This window comes from Ictalurus punctatus, chromosome 7 (genome assembly GCF_001660625.3).
Source record: "Ictalurus punctatus breed USDA103 chromosome 7, Coco_2.0, whole genome shotgun sequence".
Taxonomy (NCBI): domain Eukaryota; kingdom Metazoa; phylum Chordata; class Actinopteri; order Siluriformes; family Ictaluridae; genus Ictalurus; species Ictalurus punctatus.
In genome coordinates, this window is record NC_030422.2 from 7,173,124 (window position 1) to 7,196,028 (window position 22,905).

The 22,905-nt window shown below is 40.7% G+C and overlaps 1 protein-coding gene across 5 annotated transcripts; it reads right to left on the minus strand.

The window, feature by feature from the left end:
- Positions 1-630: 630 nt before the first annotated feature.
- kif9 (kinesin family member 9) lies at positions 631-16,251 on the minus strand. 5 transcript variants are annotated; one of them, XM_053681875.1, is made up of 22 exons: positions 16,091-16,250; positions 15,525-15,720; positions 14,995-15,092; positions 14,674-14,839; positions 14,211-14,317; positions 13,822-14,052; positions 12,703-12,786; positions 12,456-12,548; positions 12,170-12,317; positions 11,487-11,551; positions 11,303-11,380; positions 10,997-11,065; positions 9,330-9,434; positions 8,894-8,949; positions 8,649-8,730; positions 5,997-6,109; positions 5,724-5,855; positions 5,368-5,576; positions 4,410-4,589; positions 4,126-4,241; positions 3,764-3,853; positions 631-3,608 (listed from the first exon to the last, which is right to left on the minus strand). In XM_053681875.1, exons 2-22 carry the CDS (start codon positions 15,619-15,621, stop codon positions 3,513-3,515), a joined length of 2,415 nt encoding a protein of 804 aa, XP_053537850.1. In that variant the 5' UTR covers positions 15,622-15,720; positions 16,091-16,250; the 3' UTR covers positions 631-3,512. The 5 variants fall into 5 exon arrangements, with proteins under 5 accessions (XP_053537850.1, XP_053537849.1, XP_053537851.1 ...); XM_053681874.1 differs by having other exon boundaries at positions 631-3,853; positions 16,091-16,251; XM_053681876.1 differs by lacking the exon at positions 3,764-3,853.
- Between the last annotated feature and the right edge of the window lie 6,654 nt (positions 16,252-22,905).

The window sequence follows — 22,905 nt, forward strand, 5'->3', positions numbered from 1 at the left end:
GCCGTTGAGGCTTTTATTCACTTTTTTTTTTTTTTTTTTTTTTTTTTTAAAAAGATGCATTATGATTGGGAATATTCCACCAATAAGTTCATATTTACTGATATTGGATTTATTGATTTATCGGTGCTGTAAAGCTCTATCAACTTTATAACCATATCAAGTATAAAAAAAAAAAAAAATTCAGTCATCGTCATTTTATCCAATATGTTGGATTTGGATCAGTGTTGCAAATGAATGTATGTTCTTGTTGTTGGTCTTGTGTTCTGAGGGTTTCATCTCACCATAAAGCTAAAAATACTCGTTATAGTCTGCCTGGGTTCATTCGAGCGCAGCTTAAACCGAACTAAACGGCTCTCTAGTCTTCCCGGACCAGGACTAGATGATGAAAGATGACGGAGGACAACAGAATCATTAAAAAAAAAAAACAAAAAAAAAAACAAATCAATCAACTTTCTGGCCATGTGCAATGGGTTACGTCCATGAGAAAACCAGAATATCGTCCCCTTTGCATTTTTCTGCTTCCCGGACCATGTTGCATGCTGTTTTCTGGAACATTCCCATAACTAACTAATTTAAAAAAAAAAAAAAGACATCATTTGTAATAAATATTCACTTCAACAAACTCTCAGACCATGAACTTTAAAGGAGGAGTCTGAAGAGAAGGTCCGGGTGTCCATCTTATCAAAATATGGTACCATACTTTCTATTTATGTAACACTGGGGTTGGGGGATAAAATTTTATGTTCCCCTGTTTTGTTTTGTTTTTTTTCTTTTTTTTTTCCATGTGACTCATGTTCATATACTTAGTCTCTGGAACGTCTACTCCAGTTTTCTTTTCCAGTTAGATTTCGGTCTAAAGCCAATTACTTAACCTTGTGTGAATAATGTACAAAATGCTGTGAGAAGCAAAACTCTAAGGTGGAACTGAGCCAGCGTGTGCAGTGACCGTGGGATCCAGACTGCATGTATATTGGCTTAATGCGTCGTTTTTGTTGTTGTTGTCGTTGTTGTTTTTCAATCCTGCGCGAGGAAAAAAAAAACATCTATTTTCATCCCTCTCTGATGAACACATCATTTTATCATTCTCAAACCAGCTGCCATCAACACTGTGGTCACTATCATGTCCAACAATGTCTTTATCTTTACTAACTGTAGTTTTTCATCTCGCTCTTGCTAACTGAAATCCAGTTTTGGATCATGACACTTTGGGAAATGGCTGATTGATCATTGTATTTTTGTAAAGACAGAAATCATGTTTTCACACAATTAATGAATGGGATTCACTACATTTTTTGCAGCAGTTGTTTTTGATCTTTCTTGTTCTTGATTTCTTTGGGATGGGGGCCTCTTTTTTTTTTTTTTTTGCTACATAGGTGATGGAGGGGCTGAATGTGGGGGTTAGAGCTCATTCAGGACTGTAACTAGTGAATTTGTACAACCAAAGAAGTCTATTTTGTGGTTCAGGAATAATAAAGTTTACTTTTCATTTAACAAGCCGACGTGTCAAAGTGGCTCTTTACATACTTTTGTGTTTTTACTGCAGAAGCCAGCGCTGCTTTTTTTTTTTTTTTTTTTTTTTTTTTGGCACTGGATCACGTTAAAATTCTGTGCGTCCAAAGACTGCAGTCCGTTTAAAATGTGTTGCCAAAGACATGACTTATCATTAGGTTTCAATATTAGTTTTTGAATGAGTGAGCAGATGATGCTGCTGAGGCCTCATCTTTAGAGCTCAGAAAATGCCTTCAGACCTCAAACCCATTATAAACGTCAATGTATTACAAATAACCTCCACACAATCAACCCTGTTGTTGGTAGAACGTTGATTTCTACTTGGATAATCGCCGGGACCGTATCATCTACACCCGTTGCCAAATAGTTCACTCCGGACTCACTGGAGTATCTGTTAACGGGTGAAGATCCTCCTTTATACCCCTTATACCAACGTCCAACATCTCTGAGGCATATTTTAATAGATTGCGATGCTTTCAACCCTTTTTTTTTTTTTTTTTTTTCTTCGGTTGATTCATACGAAAAGATTTTTAATGAAGTGCAGCCACATTTAATTAATTAATTAATTGATTTTTAGCGAAAATGAACTTTAAAAAAAAAAACTTTTGTAAATTCTTCACATTTTGCTACATTTAGCTGTTTCTTTGCCTGAAAATAGCCATCGCGGTGTTTAAATCACAAACAAATAAACGTACTTTTGCATATATCCTGCTTTTACATAGTTTGTGTCCAAGACGAATAAAAATCACCTTTATTTTACACATCCACTTTCATATTTTAGACGTTAAAATAAGGAATAAAACACGACAGGTGTGCTGGTACAGGACAATAATCCACAACAGGGTAGTGTGATGCAGTTATCAACTCAAATTCGATTCGTTTCCAGCACTACGGTCAGAGCTTCTGTTATGGAAAATTCATCATAACTAATCTGTCTTTAACACAATATATAAATAAATCAACGGTGCTGTGTTGTGGAGGGTTAGTTTTTCAATTTTTTTTTTTTTTTTTTTTTTTTTAAGACCGCTATCAAAAAAAGGTGCGCAGATGGATTCCCACAATATGAAAATAAGCTTAAAACTGCACTAACAAGCATGTAGCACTAAACACATGCTGAAGCGGCCACTTACGAGTAGTTACTTCATGTATATAATTTTGATCATAGGAATAAAACAGTGCAGTCACAAAAGAGGACGAATGTAAAGCACATGGACTAAAACTTTAAAGCGCACCTATTATGGTTTTGAAACGTGCCTAATTGTGTTTTAAAGCTCTCATACAATAGATTTAAACGCATCTGAGGTCAAAAAAACACTTTAACGTGCTCATAATTTAAACTGCAGCATTAACTTTTTTCCCCCCTAGTGTCACAAATGACTCGTTCAATGATTCATTCTAAACTCCTCCTTTCAGAGAGCATACTCTGCTCTGATTGGTCAGACGTCCCACTCTTGTGATTGGTCTACTTGTCGCTGTCGGCGAGCAGCCGATGAAGACCGGAGGCGGGGCTTTTTGTTACAAACCTACGTAGGTCAGTACAGGAAGTAAAGTCTGGAATCACAAACGAATCGTTTCAGCATCGGTTCCTTCTTTCGGGAGTCAATAACTCTGTTTGTCGTGCACTTTGGTGTTTGAAACTTTGCAGATTTTTTACATTCACAAACAGCTCTATATACACACACTACATAAAAGATAATATCTGAAAAACCATAAACAGGTGCGCTTTAAACCCTTCCCTTGTACAAGGCATTACAGTATAACTAATACACGTGATCAACAGTTCTCATAATTGTGCACGGATTTTATTGAGTCCAACGTTTAGAACCTTTATAACGTTCTGTTATAACCTCCAGTTCTCTTTCCGAGTTCAGCACCGTCTCAAATGTGAGTTTATATATTAATGTCTTTTACAGTTACACACTTCCTTTCCAAACAATTCGATCGCTGCCAAGACAAGGAAGTAAGCAACAGTTATTTGGGCAAGATATGGTGTAGTGGTCATGTTAGCGCCCCCTTCGGGTGACGGTTGCAAGCGATTTGAGCTTGTCTGTGTCAGGTCCCATGCTGCTCTTCCTGTAAACAGTACAATGAGGTGCTCGCTGCAAAGAAAAAACACACGCATTTCAGTTTGTTTGGTAACAGCCACAGTATATGGTGTAGGTCTTTCAGTAATCCTAATTATTGATACATTTCCAGTACAGTTCCCTTGTTTTCTGTACCTCTGTGTGTGTGTGTGTGTGTGTGTCAGTCTCACCCTCTGTACTGTCCTGTTATATGCATTATAAAAGGATGTGGCACTGGGACTGTCTGCAAGCAACTCCGCGTGCTCCTGTTCATCTCCCTCCTGTACAACACCACATCACGCTGGGAGTTTCAGCTAAAGTGCTCTCAGGATGCGTACACGTGTAAGCCACATTTACTTTATAGCAGCTATTTAACTATTTCATGGAGAATGTGTCTGAAATACTTTCGAGAAGTGTCAGTTTTGAGTGCTGATGGATAGCAATTAGGCAACATGTAATAAAATGCCTGACATTAATAAAAAATATTCATTTGCCCAGCTTGAATAAAAAAACACTTATTAAAAATACATTCTATTCTTGCAGTGTTACTAACCAAAGCCAAAGCTTTGTCCACAGGCACCAAACCTGCTCTGATAGGTCCCCCGTCTTTGAAGATGTCTAGAACCTCATCTGGTAGCAGGAAGGACTCGTTGTACCAGCTCTCGAACTCTGCCACAAATACCAAAAGACAGTGTCAGCGTATGACGGAGTATCAGATGCTGTATGAAATCGAAGCATACACATGACAGTTTGAAATATTTTACTCCTGAGTGATTTGATCAATGTCCGTTCACCACGTTTATCTGTACGGCCACTGTTGCAAGACAAGAAGGTTACCAGAGAACAGGCGCATGCGGCACTGGTCCACAAGATGTCTGCAGTATTGCACCTCGGCTTTGGTGCTGAGCAGTTCCTCATAGTTCTGCCTGTACTGATCCTTGGCCCGTCGGAGTTTTATAAGCAGTGTTACCTCGGCCTCGTCCAGCACGGGCTCCCCGTCTGCACTCACCAACTGGCCTGAAGACAAGACAAGGTGATGAGAAGAAAGCACCTTAAGCCAGGTGTACACTATATAACTCGATTCAGTTTTAAGCCTGATTAATCTGCAGAATCAGGAAAATTGTAGGATCAGGTGTAATTGACATGCAGAGGAGTTCATCTCCAATTAATCTCCAACTGAGCCATCAGATGGATTTGACGTTTGGTCGTCCTGCACTGTAAACTGACGTCACGGACCAGAAATCCATATAACGAAAGAACAAACGATGAGTGAGTGATGTGGTTAGATTTCTTATGACGTAAGCAAGTATCCCCAACTTTAACAGTCATAACTTCTCATATGAATTGAGTTATGTGAATTAAAAAGAATATAAACCAATCAGCCAGAACATTAAAACCACCAAGACGCAGCAGGTGCACTATGGGAAGAAGGCAAGCCGGCAGAAGCGGTGTGATGCTGGGAAACCTTGCGTCCTGGCTTTTACATGTAACCCCTACCAAAACATTCTTGCAGACCAAGTACACCCCTTCATGACAATGGTATTCCCTAATGTCAACGGCCTTTTTCAGCAGAATAACGCTCTCTGACACACTGTAAATAGTGCTCAGGAATGATCTGAGGAACATGACAGGTGTTCACTTGAAATTCCCCAGATCTCAATCCGATCTCATCTGTGGGACGTGCCGGACAAATAAATCCGATCCATGGCGGTCCCACCTCGCAACTTACAGGATTTAAAGGATCTGCTGCTAGTGAATTGGCCTACTACATGACTGTTAAATACATGATACTAACCCTGACTCTGCCTCTCTTCTCTATACAGCTGGAGTTCAGAGCGCATGTGGTCAATGTCCCGTTTAATGGAGTTAATGACCCCTGTGAGGTTGTGGAGTTGCGCCAGACGTTCTTTCAGTACAGACTTGTTTTCCTTCAGGATGCGGTTGATCTCATGGCCCCTCTCTGACTTGTAGACCTCAAATGCTTCCATCTTGGATGGAGGAGTGCTGGCAAAAGGACATAGGAAGAATTCATTTATTTAACAGTAGCCTCACAACCAGATTTTTGGGATCGGCTCCGATTTCACCGCAACCTTGACCTGGATCTAGTGGCTACTAACAGTGAGGGAATGAACGAACACAAAGAGTTCATACTCGCATCTCTTCTTAGCATCATCTTTGGGACTCTTCTTGGTCTCAGCCGCACTAGGAGGAACGAGGATCTCCGTCTCACTCTGCGTCATGGTGAGATGATCGCCTGGGCCTGCGTTGCCCTGACCATTTTTTCTGTCCATGGATAAACAGCAGTAAGTCAAGACACCATGATATTATAGAATTTCCGTAGTTCGTGGTGTTTGGAAACTAACTAAAAAGAAGAGAACGATATTTTTAGAAATGAAAGTGTGTAGTGGAGGAGAAACTAATCACCTGCTACTCTCTTTGACCTTCTTGCCTTTGCTACTGCTGGGTGACACAGACTGTCTCTGTGACGATGCAGGCACACTGAGCCTGTTTGCACCCTCCATCTCTTCTACTGGCTCCTGCACATGAGCCATGAGAGTGAAAACATTCAAAAACAACTCTTGATCAACTCTTTTCCCACCAGACAAAGTGACATGACAGTACAGTTAATACAGTGCCATCCACTAATATTGGCATCCTTGGTAAATACGAGCAAAGAAGTCTGCTCTCATGGGGATCAAACAATTGCCAACACAACACAGGTTTATCAAAAAAAAATCTTTGTTAAATATAGGTGTGCAACAATTATTGGCACCCTTTTAGTCAATACATTGTGCTAGCTCCCTTTGCCAAGATAACAGCTCTGAGTCTACTCCTATAACGCCTGATGAGGAGAATACATGGAAAGGGATCTGAGACCGTTTCTCCATACAGAATCTCTCCAGATCCTTCACATTTCGAGGTCCACGCTGGTGGACTCTCCTCTTCAGTTCACCCCACAGGTTTTCTATGGGGTTCAGGTCAGGGGACTGGGATGGTCATGGCAGGACCTTGATTTTGTGGTCAGTAAACCATTTTTGTGTTGGTTTTGATGATGTTTTGGATCACTGTCCTGCTGGAAGATCCAACCACGGCCCATTTGAAGCTTTCTGGCAGAGGCAGTCAAGTTTTCATTTAATATCTGTTGATATTTAAAAGAGTCCATGATGCCATGTATCCTAACAAAATGTCCAGGTCCTCTGGCAGAAAAACAGCCCCAAAACATTAAAGATCCTCCACCATATTTAACCGTGGACATGAGGGACTTTTCCATATGGCTACCTCTCTGTGTGCACCAAAACCACCTCTGTGTTTATTACCAAAAAGCTCTATTCTGGTTTCATCTGACCACAGAACCCGATCCCATGTGAAGTTCCAGTAGTGTCTGCAAACTGAAGACGCTCGAGTTTGTTTCTGGATGAGAGTAGAGGCTTTTTTCTTGAAACCCTTCCAAACAACTTGTGGTGATGTCGGTGACTTCGGATTGTAGTTTTGGAGACTTTCTGACCCCAAGACACAACTAACTTCTGCAATTCTCCAGCTGTGATCCTTGGAGATGTTTTGGCCACTCGAACCGTCCTCTTCACAGCATGTTGAGACGATACAGACACACGTCCAATTCCAGGTTGATTCATAACATTTCCAGTTGACTGGATCTTCGTAATTATTGTCCTGATGGTGGAAATGGGCATTTTCAAAGCTTGTACTATTTTCTTATATCCACTTCCCATTTTGTGAAGCTCAACAACCTTTTTCCGCACATCACAGCTATATTCCTCGGTCTTACCCATTGTTATGAATGACTAAAGGAATTTGGCCTGTGTTACCTCATATTTATACCCCTGTGAAACAGGAAGTCATGTTTGAACAATTTCCTGTTCCTAGTCACCCAGGTGTACTAAAAAATGTCAAATATCAATGAAAATATGCAACCACAATTCTAAAAAAGTTGGGATGCTGTATAAAATATAAATAAAAACAGAATGCAATGATTTGCAAATCTCATAAACCCACATGTTATTCACAATAGAGCATAGAAAACATAAAATATTTAAACTGAGGAAATTTACCGTTTTAAAGAAAAAAAAATAAGGCCATTTTGAATTTGATGTCCGCAACACGTCTCAAAAAAGTTGGTACGGGGGTGACAACAGGCTGGAAAAGTAACTGTTACTAAACAGAAACAGCTGGAGGAACATTTTGCAACTAATTCCAAATATTTTGGAATTGGGGTTGTACTTCAAATATATTTTTCTCATATGAATTCATAGGGGTGCCAATAGAACTTGCACACCAATATCCACACCACAGAACTTGCACACCAAGTCGCCCCCCCCCCCCCCCTTATAAACCTGTGTTTTGTTTGCAATTGTTTGATCTCCATGAGAGCAGAGTATTTTTGTGATTTTTTTTTTTAACAAAAGCTTAAACAATAAAGACAATTTTTTCACAGCCTTCTTTGCTCATATTTACCAAGGGTGCCAATATTACTGGATGGCAGTGTAATCCTAATACAGGACAATTCAAACCCTAGCCTCCCTCACATAGATACTTGGAGATTTCCCTCTCCAAGTAACAGCCATGAAAGACATGGCATGGTGACTAGTGATGCCAGGAATAATGAAATAGAAACGGATTTAATTTTTTAATAAAAGAGAAGATATGTATAGCTTATGTGTGCTCTTAAAGGAAAATAATCATTCTCTTACCATCCCAAAAAATTATTTTTCTTCTTATACCATATTCTTATACCTTATCAATTTGCCAACAATGCCTTTTTTCAATTAATTAAACCACACATTATACTATACTTTTTAATCAGTTTATATTTTCTGGGGGGAAAAAGTCAGTTCTTGTTAACACTTACACTACAGCAGCTATAAACAGTCATTACCTCGCCTGCATCTTTTATCTCTCTCTTGAAGTTAATTGGACAGAACATTGCAGCTTTAGTATTACCAAGAAGACTTTCCCATGTCACGATAACATACTAGATCATGCACATGATAACCCTGTGAGGTGCCTCTCAGCCGGAGCTACTTCCGACAGTGCTGTGGTATAAAGGACCTTAAAGCTTACTTTAGCATCAGACATGGACAACGTGCTCGGAGTATTCTTAACCACAATGCTCTTCTGCGCTTTAAGCTGCTTTTCCTGCTCCCTGTTTGTCAAGCACACACACACACACACACAGTTTTCTCACTGACGGTTCAGTTCAAGAACCACATTTAAAAATAATTTCAATCGTGCCATCACTGTTCATCAGTATATTCACTTATTTGATGTTATGATGCTGACAGATGGTAGAAAGGTTGCTTACTTACTGGAAAGCGTTTTTAAACTGGGCGAACACTGCCTGGATTTGTCGAATGCTCACAATCTAAAACAGTTTTTAAAAATCACCGTCACAAAAAAGACAGTGCTGTTCATATTGTTTGTTTTGCATTCCTTGTTACATTATTTCCTCCTAAACCCAAATGTAGTCACTTAGCCAAGACATGTCTGATGTTTCTGCTTAGTTTCTGGTTTGATAGATTAGATGGGTGCTACTGTTTTTTTTGTTTGTTTGTTTGAAACAAACCCATTTGAGATTACTGACTAGCACAAGGTGGTTTGAGGAAAGTGTGTAATGATTTAGGCTGGCAGTTTGCATGTTAGCCTTGTAGCTTCATTACTATAATAAACATGTCTTGGTTGATTGTGTATATTTTGTAACAGGTAAGCCAAACTGTTCCTTCAAACAACTTCCATTGTACTCACCGTGATCTCGTCCAGTGTACCGGCCAGGTAACTCTGAACCTCACTCTTTACCACCGCTAGCTGCGCCTCTGACAGGTCCTCGTATGTCACAGCAGCCTGATTGGCCTTTGTTTGAAAAGTGCAGCACATATCAAGACCTTAGCGTCATTATTAGGGGATGAAACAACTAATCGACAAAATCTGTCCAATTCAACAACGAAAATAATTGAAGATGAATTTCATTATCAGTTAGGTCTATGTTTATAAGCATGATACGTTATGTCACATTGCTTCATGCCACAATTAGCGAAGCTATTTGTTTGAACTAGCTTTAACTATACTGTTTGATTTTCTTAATCCACACAGTATAGTTTTAATTTACGTTGTATGTCAAGGTATTAAGTTGCCATCTTGCTTTCTGCTCACATCCATCCCGGAGAGTTGATTCCTTGAGTCCAGGCACGGAAAACTAAAGATTTAACCCCAAAGCTTTGGATTCCACATTCTGATGATAATTTAGCTCATACAAACATGACAAAGAAAATGAATTTAACAACCAAGTGTTATCAGTTAATGTGACAAAAAAAACCAAAAAACAACCAGACGTTATTTTGAATTTGAACAAATCAGGGATGAACATGCAGGTGGGTCTCTCTCCAAGCAACTGAGATCATTGGTCTGTTTCTCATACTCGTACTGTATATAACTCATGTCAGTAATGTTGTACTGTAGATAGTAAGCTGATATATAATTAAGCCTGCGTCAGAGTTCTGTACTAGTACCAGTGGACTGAAATGCTGGAAATAACTATTTTTTTAATGGCATTTAGTTTATTGTTTAAAATATTCCAGCTTAATCAACAAAATAATCACTAGTCACGGCCCTAGTTATTATCACTTCTACCTGCCATTTGATCGTCACCCAAATAAAAAAAATAAGACTAAGGTCACACCTTATGTGTATTTTCAATGCGACACTGATTTTAGTCTCTGAATATCTCGTTTTGTTAGTGCAGGAATGCTTTATTTCTTCTTAATATGTTAAATAACTCTTTATATTTTATAAACGTCCAAATCGTAAACATTAATGCTGTAAGAAAAGCCCAGAGTCATGTATTACGTTTAGCAAGTGATGTACACTATATGCCTAAAAGTTTGTGGACATCTGACCATCACACCCATATGTGCTTGTTGAACCTCCTGTTCCAGATTTAACCTTCCTTTGCTGTTATAATAACCTCCGTTGGAGCGTGGCTGCGGGGATTTTTTCAGCACAAGAGCATTAGTGAGGTCAGGCACTGATGTTGGGTGGGGAGGTCTGGTGTGCAGTCGGTGCTCCAGTACATACCAAAGGTGTCCAGTGGGGTTGAGGTCAGGGCTCTGTGCTGGACACTCAAGATCTTCCTCTCCAAACTTGGTACACCATATCTTCATGGAGCTCGCTTTATGCACAGGGCATTGTCATGCCAGAACTGGTTTGGGCCTCTTAGTTCCAGTGAAGGGAAATTGTAATGCTACAGCATAGACAGTAAAGACATTGTATACAAATGTGTACTTTGTGGCAACAGTTTGGGGAAGACCCAACATGGGTGTATTGGTCGGATGTGCACCTACTTTTGCCCATATAGTGCATGTATTTCATGTGCAATTCTGCACTAACATTGACAAGTATACTAACTGAATACTAACCAGTGTGTTGTGAAAGGAAAGCTCCTGCTTCAGAAGTTGGATTTCCTTTTGCAGTGTTTGGACCTGGAGCTGAATAAAAACAATTCGAGCGTTATCAGCGTTAACCTGTTCTCAGACTATCCTAAATATGTATATTATGACTTATAAAAGGAAATTGTGTTTACTGCTAGATTATCTTTTCACACTGCTCTAGAGATCGCTTTAGAGCCACTGCTACTGAGTTTCTCTTACTCGGGTGTTCCTGAAGTAATATGGAATTACGCATTACAGTCCCTTTTAACACACTGTGTAAATTTTGAATCTTACAGCAGGATCGATGTGCGTGTTGACAGATGGCTCGGTGCATACACACTTCATCCTGGCTGCAAAGCGGAGAGTTGAGAGCTGCAAAACACACAGAGAACAAAGCTGAAATAAGCTTGAGGGAACACGATAGCTCTGTCGCTGTTCTGTTCCATCACCTGGCCTTAGCTAAGAGAAACCTGCTCACCGTCTCATCAATCTGTGCCGCCTCGCCGTAAATGTTGGCCACCAGCACTGTGTTACAATTTCCACCTGCACAAACACAAGTTAAGCATGGGCTCTATAGTATAATGTACAGGTTCCAAAACCTGGTGCTGCACATGGTGTGCTGCACTATATGGGACCAAGGGTTTGTGGACACCTGACCATCATACCCATATGTGGTTCTTCTCCAAATTGTTACCACATAGTTGGAAGCACACAATTGTATAGGATGTCTTTGTATGCTGTAGCGTTACAGATTCCCTTCACTGGAACTAAGGAGCTCAAACTTGTTCCAGCATGACAATATCCACGAAGACATTGTTTGCCATGGTTGGAGTGGAAGAACTCGAGGAGACTGCACAGACCTCAACTCCACTGAACACTTTTGGGATGAACTAGAATGCTTACTGCACCCTAGCCACCCCTTGCCCCTCACCAACCTCAGTGCCTGACCTTACTAATGCTCCTGTGGCTGAATAAGCACGAATCCACAGAGCCACAGTCCAAAATCTAGTGGAAAGACTTCCCAGAAGAGTGTCGCTTAACAGTAAAGGGTGAATCTGTAATGGGATGTTCAACAAGCACATATGGGTGTGATAGTCCGGTGTCCACAAACTTTTGGCCACAAAGTGTATGTCGTATTTTTGCTGTTGGGACCAAACTGACCGAGAGAATCTTTAAGAGCATGTGTCAGCTTGCTTTGCCTGAAGGGGACATGCTCTCGGCGCCGGTCAGCCAAGGCCAAGATGGCCTGCTCCAGGAAGGACAGAGATTTGTTAATGTACAGGGCTTCTCTCTGCACCTGACCCTCAGACTAGAAGAAAAGAGACACCGAGTGGTCAATCAGAGCTGAGAAAAGGCGCAAAACCGTTAGTCATGGATTTAAGCTTAATTTATTTAACTTTATTTAAAACGATCATTCAGAACAGTGCAAAGTGATACATGAACTCACCCCAGTTTTGCTCAACCTCTCGGAACCTGCGAGATCCACCAGGTTGAGTTTGGACGTGATGTACGTTGCATTCGAGAGTGTGCGAGAGCGAGACTGGGCCACAACCATACAGACACACAGAGTTCAGTACTGATCCATGTCATACAGATTCAAAGGACTTGTACAGTTCACTTGTTTGTGTAACATTACAAAGCTCACTTTTTGTACAGTGTAGAGAAAGTGTAAAGTGGCTGCATATCCTTCTCACCTCAACGTGGACAGTAAAGATACAATGTGACCGGGATGAGTGCTTGTTGAGGGCATGTTCTCCTATTATTTTATTCATCTCTCCCTGTGAAAACAGTGATGACAGGGTGTATATAAACGTATACCTATCTGTTCAAGAAACTACAGCAAGAACAAATGTCACTACTTGGCACATTATTCGCCAAGTTCACTCATGTGGCACATTTCATCTTCTTTATGTAAACGTGAATGTGCACTGTCCTCCTCACGCACTTTAAACTGAGTTTAAACACAGAGACTGTGATGATCATTTCAAAGCATTCATTTTGTGCCTATAACCATTTCTGCAGTGATTTGGGTGAACGTTTTGGGACATTATCTTGTACTACATAGACACTGTAGTGCCGATATATCAAACCGCATGTAGTAAGCATATATAGTGAACAGGAAGCCATTTGGTATATAGCCTAATGTTGTGTTTGAGGGGGTTGAAATAAAAAGCAAAAAAAACAAATAAAAGACAAAGATGGATTTTTATGTGTCTAATCTAAAATCAGGCTGATAGAGGATAAATAAAAACAATGAATATGAAACACGTTTGTAATCAAATTATAAAATTTTCACCTCACATTCTTTTTCATTTAGGAAAGCAACACTGTACAATTAAACGCTGACTACGTTTGCATGCACATCAATATTCCGATATTAATCTGAGTTTGGCAATATTCTCCCTCTTAGGGTCATATTAACGCCACAATCCGATTGGCTGGTTCAGATTAAGACAATATTCTGATTCCCACCCCTGGAATATGCCTGTTTTAATTGGAAATTTGTTGTACGTGAATACTTTATTCAGAAACTCCACTGAGAGGAGATCTATGTGCGTGCTCAAGCTTCAAGGAATTGTGGGTGCTAACAGATGCTTAGCTGTAGGTATTTAGGAACGGTAACTCAGGCATACTTACAACAATCGTGTATACAGGAATCAGACCCAGCTGCTAGCTGTCAGACCCAGCTGCTAACAGAGAAAGAAGATGCCTCTGGATCTGACTAGGTGGCATGATCTGGACACCGCTGCTTTAAGGTAAATTGTGACTGTGTGGTTTTAGTGAAGGAGTGAGACAAAGACGTCATTGCTCACCTCAAATAGCAAGTTTAGTGCCTCCTCTTCTCTGTGAACAGGATGTAAGGACAGGCCCTTTACTGAAACCCCGCCCTCTGGCTCTTCCACCACAGCCATGGTTCCGCAGTGCTTCGTCTGTCCCCCTTTTACTGAGCCTAGCAGGTCCACCAAAGTCTCGTTGTAAATCTCCAGAAAGGAGAGGTGCACAGAGAAGGTGTGATCTACACGATTATCGATCTCATGGAACACCTGAAGAGAGGAAAAGTTCATCCGGACACAGAAAATAAAATCTTGCAATCGTCTAACATTTTTGTGTCACTCCCTTGTGTAGTTGTGTAGCGTGTTACATTTCCAGGACTAAAACTGAGAACTCCTGGTGTAGTTCATATGGTATGGTACCTGCATACCTCCTGTATGGCACGAGGGATGATGCCTCGTTGTTTGTAACTCTCAGTGGCACCGGTCATTGTGAAGGTCTTTCCAGCCCCAGTCTGTCCAAAGCACATAACCGTGCCTAATCCAATAGAGGAACGTAAAATGAGGGACGTTGTTTTAAACTGCAAAGTAACATTTTTATATCAGACTCTGAATTGTATATGCATATGTACACTGACTGTCCACTTTATTAGGTACACCTGCACATCCATACAGTTATCTAATCACTCGAACATTAACCGAAGCGCTTGACCTGTATGTGTATGATTTTATGCGTTGAGCTTCTGCCACATGATTGGCTGATTGGATAACTGCATAAAGGTGTACACGTGTTCCTAATAAAGTGGAAAGTGAGCGTATGTATGTATGTATTGCTGAGATTCCTGTCACTACTACACTAATCTTACTCTTACTTAATAACTCCCTCTTACTGACCATTGTATCCCTCGAGAGCTCCAAGCACCACACTGTGTGCGACCTGTTGATAGACGTCTTCCTGTGATATGTTGTGCAGCACCCCGTTGAGCCGAAAAGACCAAGAGCTCATCTGATTATTCAGCACCCCTTTCCTGGAAATCTTTCTCTGACGCACATTCACAGTCTAACAGAGATAATACATTTGTAAATGGAAATTCTTTAAACGGAATTCATTTTGCATAAACAGCTTCAGTACGTTCTGGTATGGTCGTGGAAGGCAGCGTAATGAGCGGAAAATATTCAATGATAAATGCTACTCCCTCACTTGTGCTTGCGTACCTGTTTATCAGGCAAGCATTCAATGAGCTCTTGGGCAAACTGTGCTGTGGGTCTGGTGCGGACGTACACCCTCACCTCGTTGTGTGCATTCATAACTCCTGCAATAAAGGAACGAATAAAACATGAGCAGACAACGCTACTGTAACAGGCTCTACGTCTTAGCATAGAATAATAAATTATGTAGCAGCTAACAAGAACCTTGTGCATTTGGATCAGGTTGGCATTAAGTGGAAGAGATGCTCTAATACACAGAAGGTTCATATAACATCACCAATAACCTCACATCCTTCACACCTATCAATCAAGCATTCAGATATACACCATTCGCACTTAGTTTTGGAGGATAAAATGGCCTGGTACAGTGGTCTAATTTAGTCTAGTATATTCCTGATATCACGGGGCACACTGGATTAGTGGTTAGCACATTTTCCTCACAGTTCTGGGGTTATGTCTGTAAAGCTGCTTTGAGACAATGTCCATTGTAAAAACAAATACAAATAAAAATTGAATTGAATTTGGTGTTCGAATACCGCCTCTGCTCTGTGTGCGTGGAGCTTGCGTGTTCTCCCTGTGCTTCAGGGGTTTCCTTCCCCAGTCCAAAGACATGTGTTGTAGGCTGACTGGCATCTCTATATTGTCTGTAGTGTGTGTGTGTGTGTGTGTGTGTGCTCTATGATGGGTTGGCACCCTGTCCAGGAGGTCTCCTGCCTTGTGCTTTTCTCGACCCTGTGTAGGGTAAGTGGTACAGAAAATGGATGGTAAAGATAAATCTTGGGTCACCAGTGCTGTTAGTAATGAGAACAGAAGTCAAGCAAACATTTCTTTCAGAGCCTTTAACATAAACCTGCTTTGTTCAACTATTAGTTATAGTATTTAACATTATATTTATTTGACAGTATGTTCACTTCTTATTATACTACAGTTATTATAATCGAGTTGAGGAACATTTTTTTCTTTACAAACCCAAACCGATTGAGCTAACTGCTCTAGAATGCCCTGTGGGTTTGATTTTGAGACACCAGTTGTTGTTGTTGTTGTTGTTGTTTTTGGAAGACGGTTTACAAACACAGAGGCTGTCGCCGTCAAATAAACTCACCTGTCTAATTTGTACCGGTGCAGTACCTCCAGAGAAACAACCAACTGAAGTCTAGACCTAGCGGCTCAGTGGCTCTCATTATTATTAGCGCTAACTTGTCTTTAGCAACGAGTTGATACTGTTGTCAAGACAACAGTGCAGTGGGCGGAGACAGGAAAGGGAACGCGCCGAACCCGGAAGTCTTTATACTGCCTCATTTGCAACAGAATAAATATTATTCTTTTTAACAATCTTGCTTTTTTTGTTGTTGTATCCGTCATATATTTCTACACATCACATCACATCCCATGTAAATGTATTTGCACCGTCAATATTTAGTTTGAACCAAATTGGACAAAAATGTTCATACACAAATTCCTGCAAGTCAGGAGTAAGTGTTTAAGTGCTAGTGAAACATTTTAAATGAGCTTGTTTCTGTCATAGCAAACATCACAGGCAAGTTGTGGGCAGTGTGGGCCACAGCTAACGCATACAAGTCCCATGATGGCCAAATGAGGGTTTTCTGTGGGAAGCCTACACTTCGGCATGCCCACACAAATCCCATGTGGGACCAGAGTGGGCTGGTCACATCACACCACACACACTGTGGGGCCAATGTCATGCAGATGGGCAAATCCCCAGCAGACTGGTGTGGGCTGCCCACTGTAGGACAATGTGAGTGACTACATTTTCTGGGGTGTTAATCTAGAGAAACCTAGCGTACATTTGACTACCATATCCTGTTTTGGTGATACATAAAATGTAAATAAATTAATAATGGTTTTTAGAGGCCCCTTTGTGCAGAGCTTTCCAATAGCTCAAACTGTGTTTATGTCTATCAATATGATGTTCTTTTGTCAAAGGCATTCTTGAAGTCCATCTGAAATACATAAATGTGTGTGTACATACATACATATTAATATCAGCTGGGTTAGTAAATAGATGGTCTATAAAAAAGGCTTTACATTATCAAGGTGTCACACAAGAAACATCTCATGATGGGTAAAAGCAAAGAGCTCTCCCAAGACCTTCGCAACCTTATTGTTGTGAAACATATTGAAGGAATCGGATACAGATGTATTTCAAAACTTAACGGATTTGTTACTGTGTTTTCGGATTTGTCATTGTGTTTATAATCTGTTGTTTTGTTTTTGGATTTGTTATTTTGTTTTCAGATTTGTGTTTTGATTTGCACTTCTCGGCCACCGTAAAGATTCGTTCAAAATGAACGAATCGTTCATGAACGATACATCACTAGAGTGGAGCGGTGTGTGGTGAGTAGTGAAGGGAAGTTCGGATCATTTTACTGACTCGGGCCTTTGATTCTCGTTCAGCAAAATTAACGAATCTGTTTTCAAGTGATTTCGTTCATTTCAGAAGAATACAATTTCTCTCTCTCTGTCTGCGGAAATGAATCACTCTCTGAGATAACTCGTTCCCGAGTCATAGTAAAGATTCGTTCAAAATAAACGAATCGTTCATGAACGACACATCTAAAAGAGAATTCGAAAATAGCACCACAAGGGATAATAATTCAAAACTGTATGGACCAATATCAGGATAAATTACTCATATATACAGATGGGTCAAAACAGCCTGAGACTGGCCGCACTGGTGCAGCTTTTTTCATCCCTCGGTATGAAGTAGCAGTCAAAAAAAAGGGGCGACTGATTATTTATCAGTCTACACAGTAGAGTTATTAGGAGTCCTATTGGCACTGCAGTGGTTGGGGGAAAAATCTTCAGAGCCAAGATGTCGCTATAGCTTCTGACAGTCTATCAGCACTATCAAGCATACAGTCTGGGAAAACAGCATGCAGACAAGACATTGTCTACCACTTTATCTGCTTCTCATACTTCATGCTAAGGTTCTCAGTGTTTCCTTCTTCTGGGTTCCTGCACATGTAGGGATAGAAGGGAATGAAATTGTGGATGTACTGGCAAAAAGATCTATAAAACATGAAACAGTTGATATACAAGTACCATTAAGTAGAGCAGAGATCAAAACCATTATAAAGGGACACACGCATAAAATATGGCAGGAATTCTGGGACACAGCTGACATCGGACGACACCTATATACCATACAAAAACAAGTAGGCATGAGTGTAAGGCAGGGCAGAAACCCAAAGGAAGAGATGATCATTACGCATCTTAGAATAGGTCATGCTGGCTTAAATCTAGCATTAAACAGAATAGGAAAACACCCCACTGGACTCTGCACACTCTGCAGTACACAAGAGACAGTGAAACACATTCTGTTAGACTGCAAAAGGTATGAAGAGGAAAGAGCTGAGCTAGAGATGCAGATTGGAAAACAAAACATGACACGAGAGAACTTGCTGGGGAAACATCTGGGGAAATGCACCGCCCCTAATGAACTATTTAAAAAGTACTGGTACAAGTGAGAGAATTTAGTAATCTATAGTACGAATAACTAGTATATAGCTAGTTATCTCTTTATTTTCTTTTATGTATGCAGTATCGTTTTGGTATTATTATTATTATTAGTGGGGTTTTTTTCTATTTAATTTTAGTATTATTATTATCACTATTATTATTATTTTTATTATTATTATTTTTACTATTTATCTATCTATCTATCTATCTATCTATCTATCTATTTATTTATTTATTTATTTATTGTTATATTATTTTTTTTCCTGTCAATCTACTGCCCACACTCCAGTCCAGTAGGTGGCGGTAATGCACCTTTAGTGGTTTGCCAACCTCCATTAAAAACAAAAACAAGAAGAAGTAGAAGAAGAACGACACATGACTAGAGTGCGAGTGTGTGGTGTTGAGTGTATTGTGTCCGCTGTGGCAGAAACAATTAGCTTCTTTTTCAACTTTTTTCTTTTCTTTTTTGAGCTTTGATATCTGTGCTGCATTGAATAACGAAACAAGGCTTACTGAGGCCCCCGGCGTCGGTAACCAGTGTATCAGAGGGAAACATGGCTGCCCAGGACATGAATACTAGTCTAGAGTCCCTGACACGGCACCACGGAGTGAAAATGTCTGCGGTGAATGTGGAAGAGTGCATTTTAGCCATTGGAGATATTATTGGCCATAAATGTGTTTTAGCCGCATCAAGAATGAATAACGCTACAGTCTTGTTTTTGAGTTCAGTAGAGAAAGCAAACGAAGTAGTAGAGAAAGGAGTAGTCATTCGCGGGTTGTTTACCCCAGTGCTTCCCTTTTCCACCCCCGCTAAGAAAGTCGCTTTGTCTAATGTTCCGTTAGATGAAAAGCCAACAACAAAACGCTCACGTCTGGGAAAGGTAGTTACTCCCGTGACAAAATAACTCTCGGAAGTAAATCGGACTTGATTAGACATGTGGTATCTTTCACCTCAGAAGGGAGATAAGGAAAGGACAAGACAGCTACAGAGAAAAAAAGTTGGAGGAGCACCTTCAACAGAACAACACGAGGGAGGTCTGGGGGGGACTGAAAACAATCTCAGGTCAGAACAAAGACCGTGGCAAAGGAATTAAATATGTTTTTTAATAGATTTGTTTCGGCACCATCTCCTCCCCCTTCCTACCAGACCTCAGACCTGTCAGCGACTCAACCTTTCCCTCTTGGTTCATTAGGCACCCCTTCCTCCACCCTCCGGGCTTCAGGCATATCAGCATCATCCATCGCACACCTCAGAGCGTCTGAGATATCAGCATCACACAGTTCACATCCCTCACTGTAGGAGGTTTCACACCCGACACCACTCATCGGGGATCATCAATAACTCCCCCTTGTGGTCTCTCTCTGACAGTCAATCAGGTGAAGAAGGAGATAAAGAAGATCAAGGCAAGAAAGGACTGGACCCGGATGGAATTAGCTCCAGACTGCTTAAAGATCAGCTCAGTGCGGTCATCCTGCACATCTTTAACCTGAGACTAGCGCAAGTTCCAGTACTGTGGAAGACTTCCTGTGTGGTTCCAGTACCCAAAACTGCGCATCCTAGGGAGCCCAACCACTTCAGACCGGTAGCCTTAACTTCACACCTGATGAAGTCCATGGAGAGGATTGTACTGCGATAGCTGCGGACCCTAGTGAGCTCAGAGTTAGACCGCCTACAGTTCGCTTACTGACCAGGCATTGGGGTTGATGATGCGCTTATTTATCTGTTGCACAGATCACTTCTACACCTGGAGAATACTGGAAGCATTGTGAGGATCATATTGTTTTTATTTTTCCAGTGCTTTCAATACAATTCAGCCAGCACTACTTAGGGGGAAGCTTTTGAGAGTTGGAATCGACCGCCATCTGGCTGCATGTGTCATCAACTATCTCCCTGACAGACCACAGTATTTGAGAACTGTATGTCTGATGTGGTGGTTAGCAGCACAGGAGCATCACAGGATACAGTGCTTGCTCCCTTTCTCTTGACCCTGTACACAGTGGACTTCAGGCACAACACTAGCAGCTGCCACATGCAGAAGTTCTCTGATGATACGGTCACTGTTGGATGAGTGTCACAGGAGAACGATCAGGAATTCCGGGAGGTCATCGCTGACTTTGTAAACTGGTGTGAATTAAACCACCTCTGCCTCAATGCCAGCAAGACAGAGGAGATGGTAGTCGACCTCCGCAGGAGGCCACCCAGGTCTATGCTGGTGAACGTCCATGGTGTTCACCTCAACAATAAACTGGGCTGATCCATAAACACTGATGTCCTGTATAAAAAGGGCCAAAGTCGTCTCCGCCTGCTGAGGAGACTGAGGTCTTTTGGTGTGTGCAGAACCCTGCTAATATCGTTCTATGACACTCTGGTAGCATCTGTGATCTTCTATGCAGTAGTACTCCTGGGGAGTTGGGAGCACAGAGAGGGACAGGAAACGTCTTAACAAACTGGTTAACAGGGTTAGCTCTGTCCTGGTCTATCTTCTGGATGGTATAGAGGTGGTGGGGGTGAGGTGGATTTTCGCTAAGCTGGTGTCAATCATGGGCAATTCCTCTCACCCCCTGTATGAGACATTGGAGTTTCTGAGCAGCTCCTTCAGCAGCAGACTGCTGCACCCTCAGTGAAGGAGCACCACCGCAGGTCCTTCATCCCTCCAGCAGTCAGACTCTTTATTACAAAAAAACAACATGATGTAGCACTGCTAGCTATTTTGCATCATCAACCTACACATTCACAATAATTCTGCCATATGAACTTTTATTATTTGTTGCTCACCCTCGATTGTTAACCGTGCAATTATCTATTTATGTATATAAACGAGGTTTTACTCATCTGTATATATTCATATTTGTATTCATCTGTACATCCTTGGCATCCTTCCATCTTCGGGAGACGATGGTGTCGCATCTGTTTCAGGTGAATTTATTGTCTGTACATACATTGAGGTGTTCGTAGTGTACATATATTACCATTATTATTTCTCACCACTGAGCCGTCATTGTGACGTGTCGCCTGAGGTCACGTGACCATTGTTCTCGTTCTTCTAGTGGAGAGCCTGTACACTTGTGGTGACTGATAGCATGATAGTGCTCTTTAGCAGGGATGTGCAGAGTGTTCCTCAGGGGAAGGAGCTCAAATGTATGAAGGAAAAAAAAGGCTATATTACCACAGAGCTAATTTTACTAATTGTAATTTAATTATGTATTCTTATCCCCATGGTTGACAGTGTACACAGACTGTGTGTGGTCACAATAATGAATATGAGAATGACACTACTAATATAACCTAATGCAATTTTTTTTTTACGTTTATAGAAATAATTACAACAAAATGGCAACTTTTAGTGGAGAGAGGAATCTGAAGAATCTTTAAAAGAAAACTTAAACACTATTTATTAAAAAACCTACAGTATCACCATCCACAAATGTAGTGACACACCCACTGTATGTCACTTACTGTAAAAGTCAGTAAAACTATTCATTTCACAATTAAATTTAATTGCAGCACTCCGATTTCCATAAAACTGCAGCACTGCTTGCTGAACTGGTTTTTGTTTTGTTTTTTTTTGTCTCAAAGTTAGTCATTTTTGCCTTCTAAATTTCATTTTTAAAAGATAAATTGAGATTTTCATGATCTTATATCACAATTTTTTTTCACATTACTTAGGCCATAGGACTAAATTTACCATATTAGTTAACAAGGGGCAAGTTACGATACGTGTATAGTATAACTATATTAGTCATGTTGAAAAGTGGGTGAGTATTATTCTGTGCTGCGACTCTGCAGCTCAGGCTGAATGGAGCAGACGCTTTCAGTTTATAGAGTCTGTTGAACGTCTCCAACTGAACTAAATGGTTTATATAAGAGCAAAACGACAGTGGGGGCTGTGCTGTAGGGAGGGGAGAGGGTGTGGGGAGGGGGCGTTGGGAGGGTGTAATGTAAGGGTAATCAGTATATGGCCGAACAGAGCTCCGTGTAACACAGACTGTCACTCTGTAAACATACGATGCCTTTTTGCAACTATCTATCTCATAAAAGCTGACCTTCTTTCACCCATGTTGAAAAGGAAGCTTCCCTTTCGCTGCCTCTTTCTTCAGTCTTTCTTTCATTTTCTGCCGTCTCTGGCATCGTGTCTTTACTGAGTATATAACATACATATAATATAACAAGGTCACTTGCATTCTGGACATGTAATGCAGGGGTTCCCAAACTTTTCCAGGGCAAGGCCCCCCAAATGGCATTAACATTTGACCAAGGCCCCCCTTTTGCAAGATGCCTTTAAAACACATTAAATGAACAGACAGAATATATCCCCCTTTTTTATTATTATTATTAATAATTACATCTTACATCTTTACATTACATTAGGAATTATATAAATGTATGTGTGTGTATATTTGTACATATATATGTATTGATATATTTTTCACAGCAAA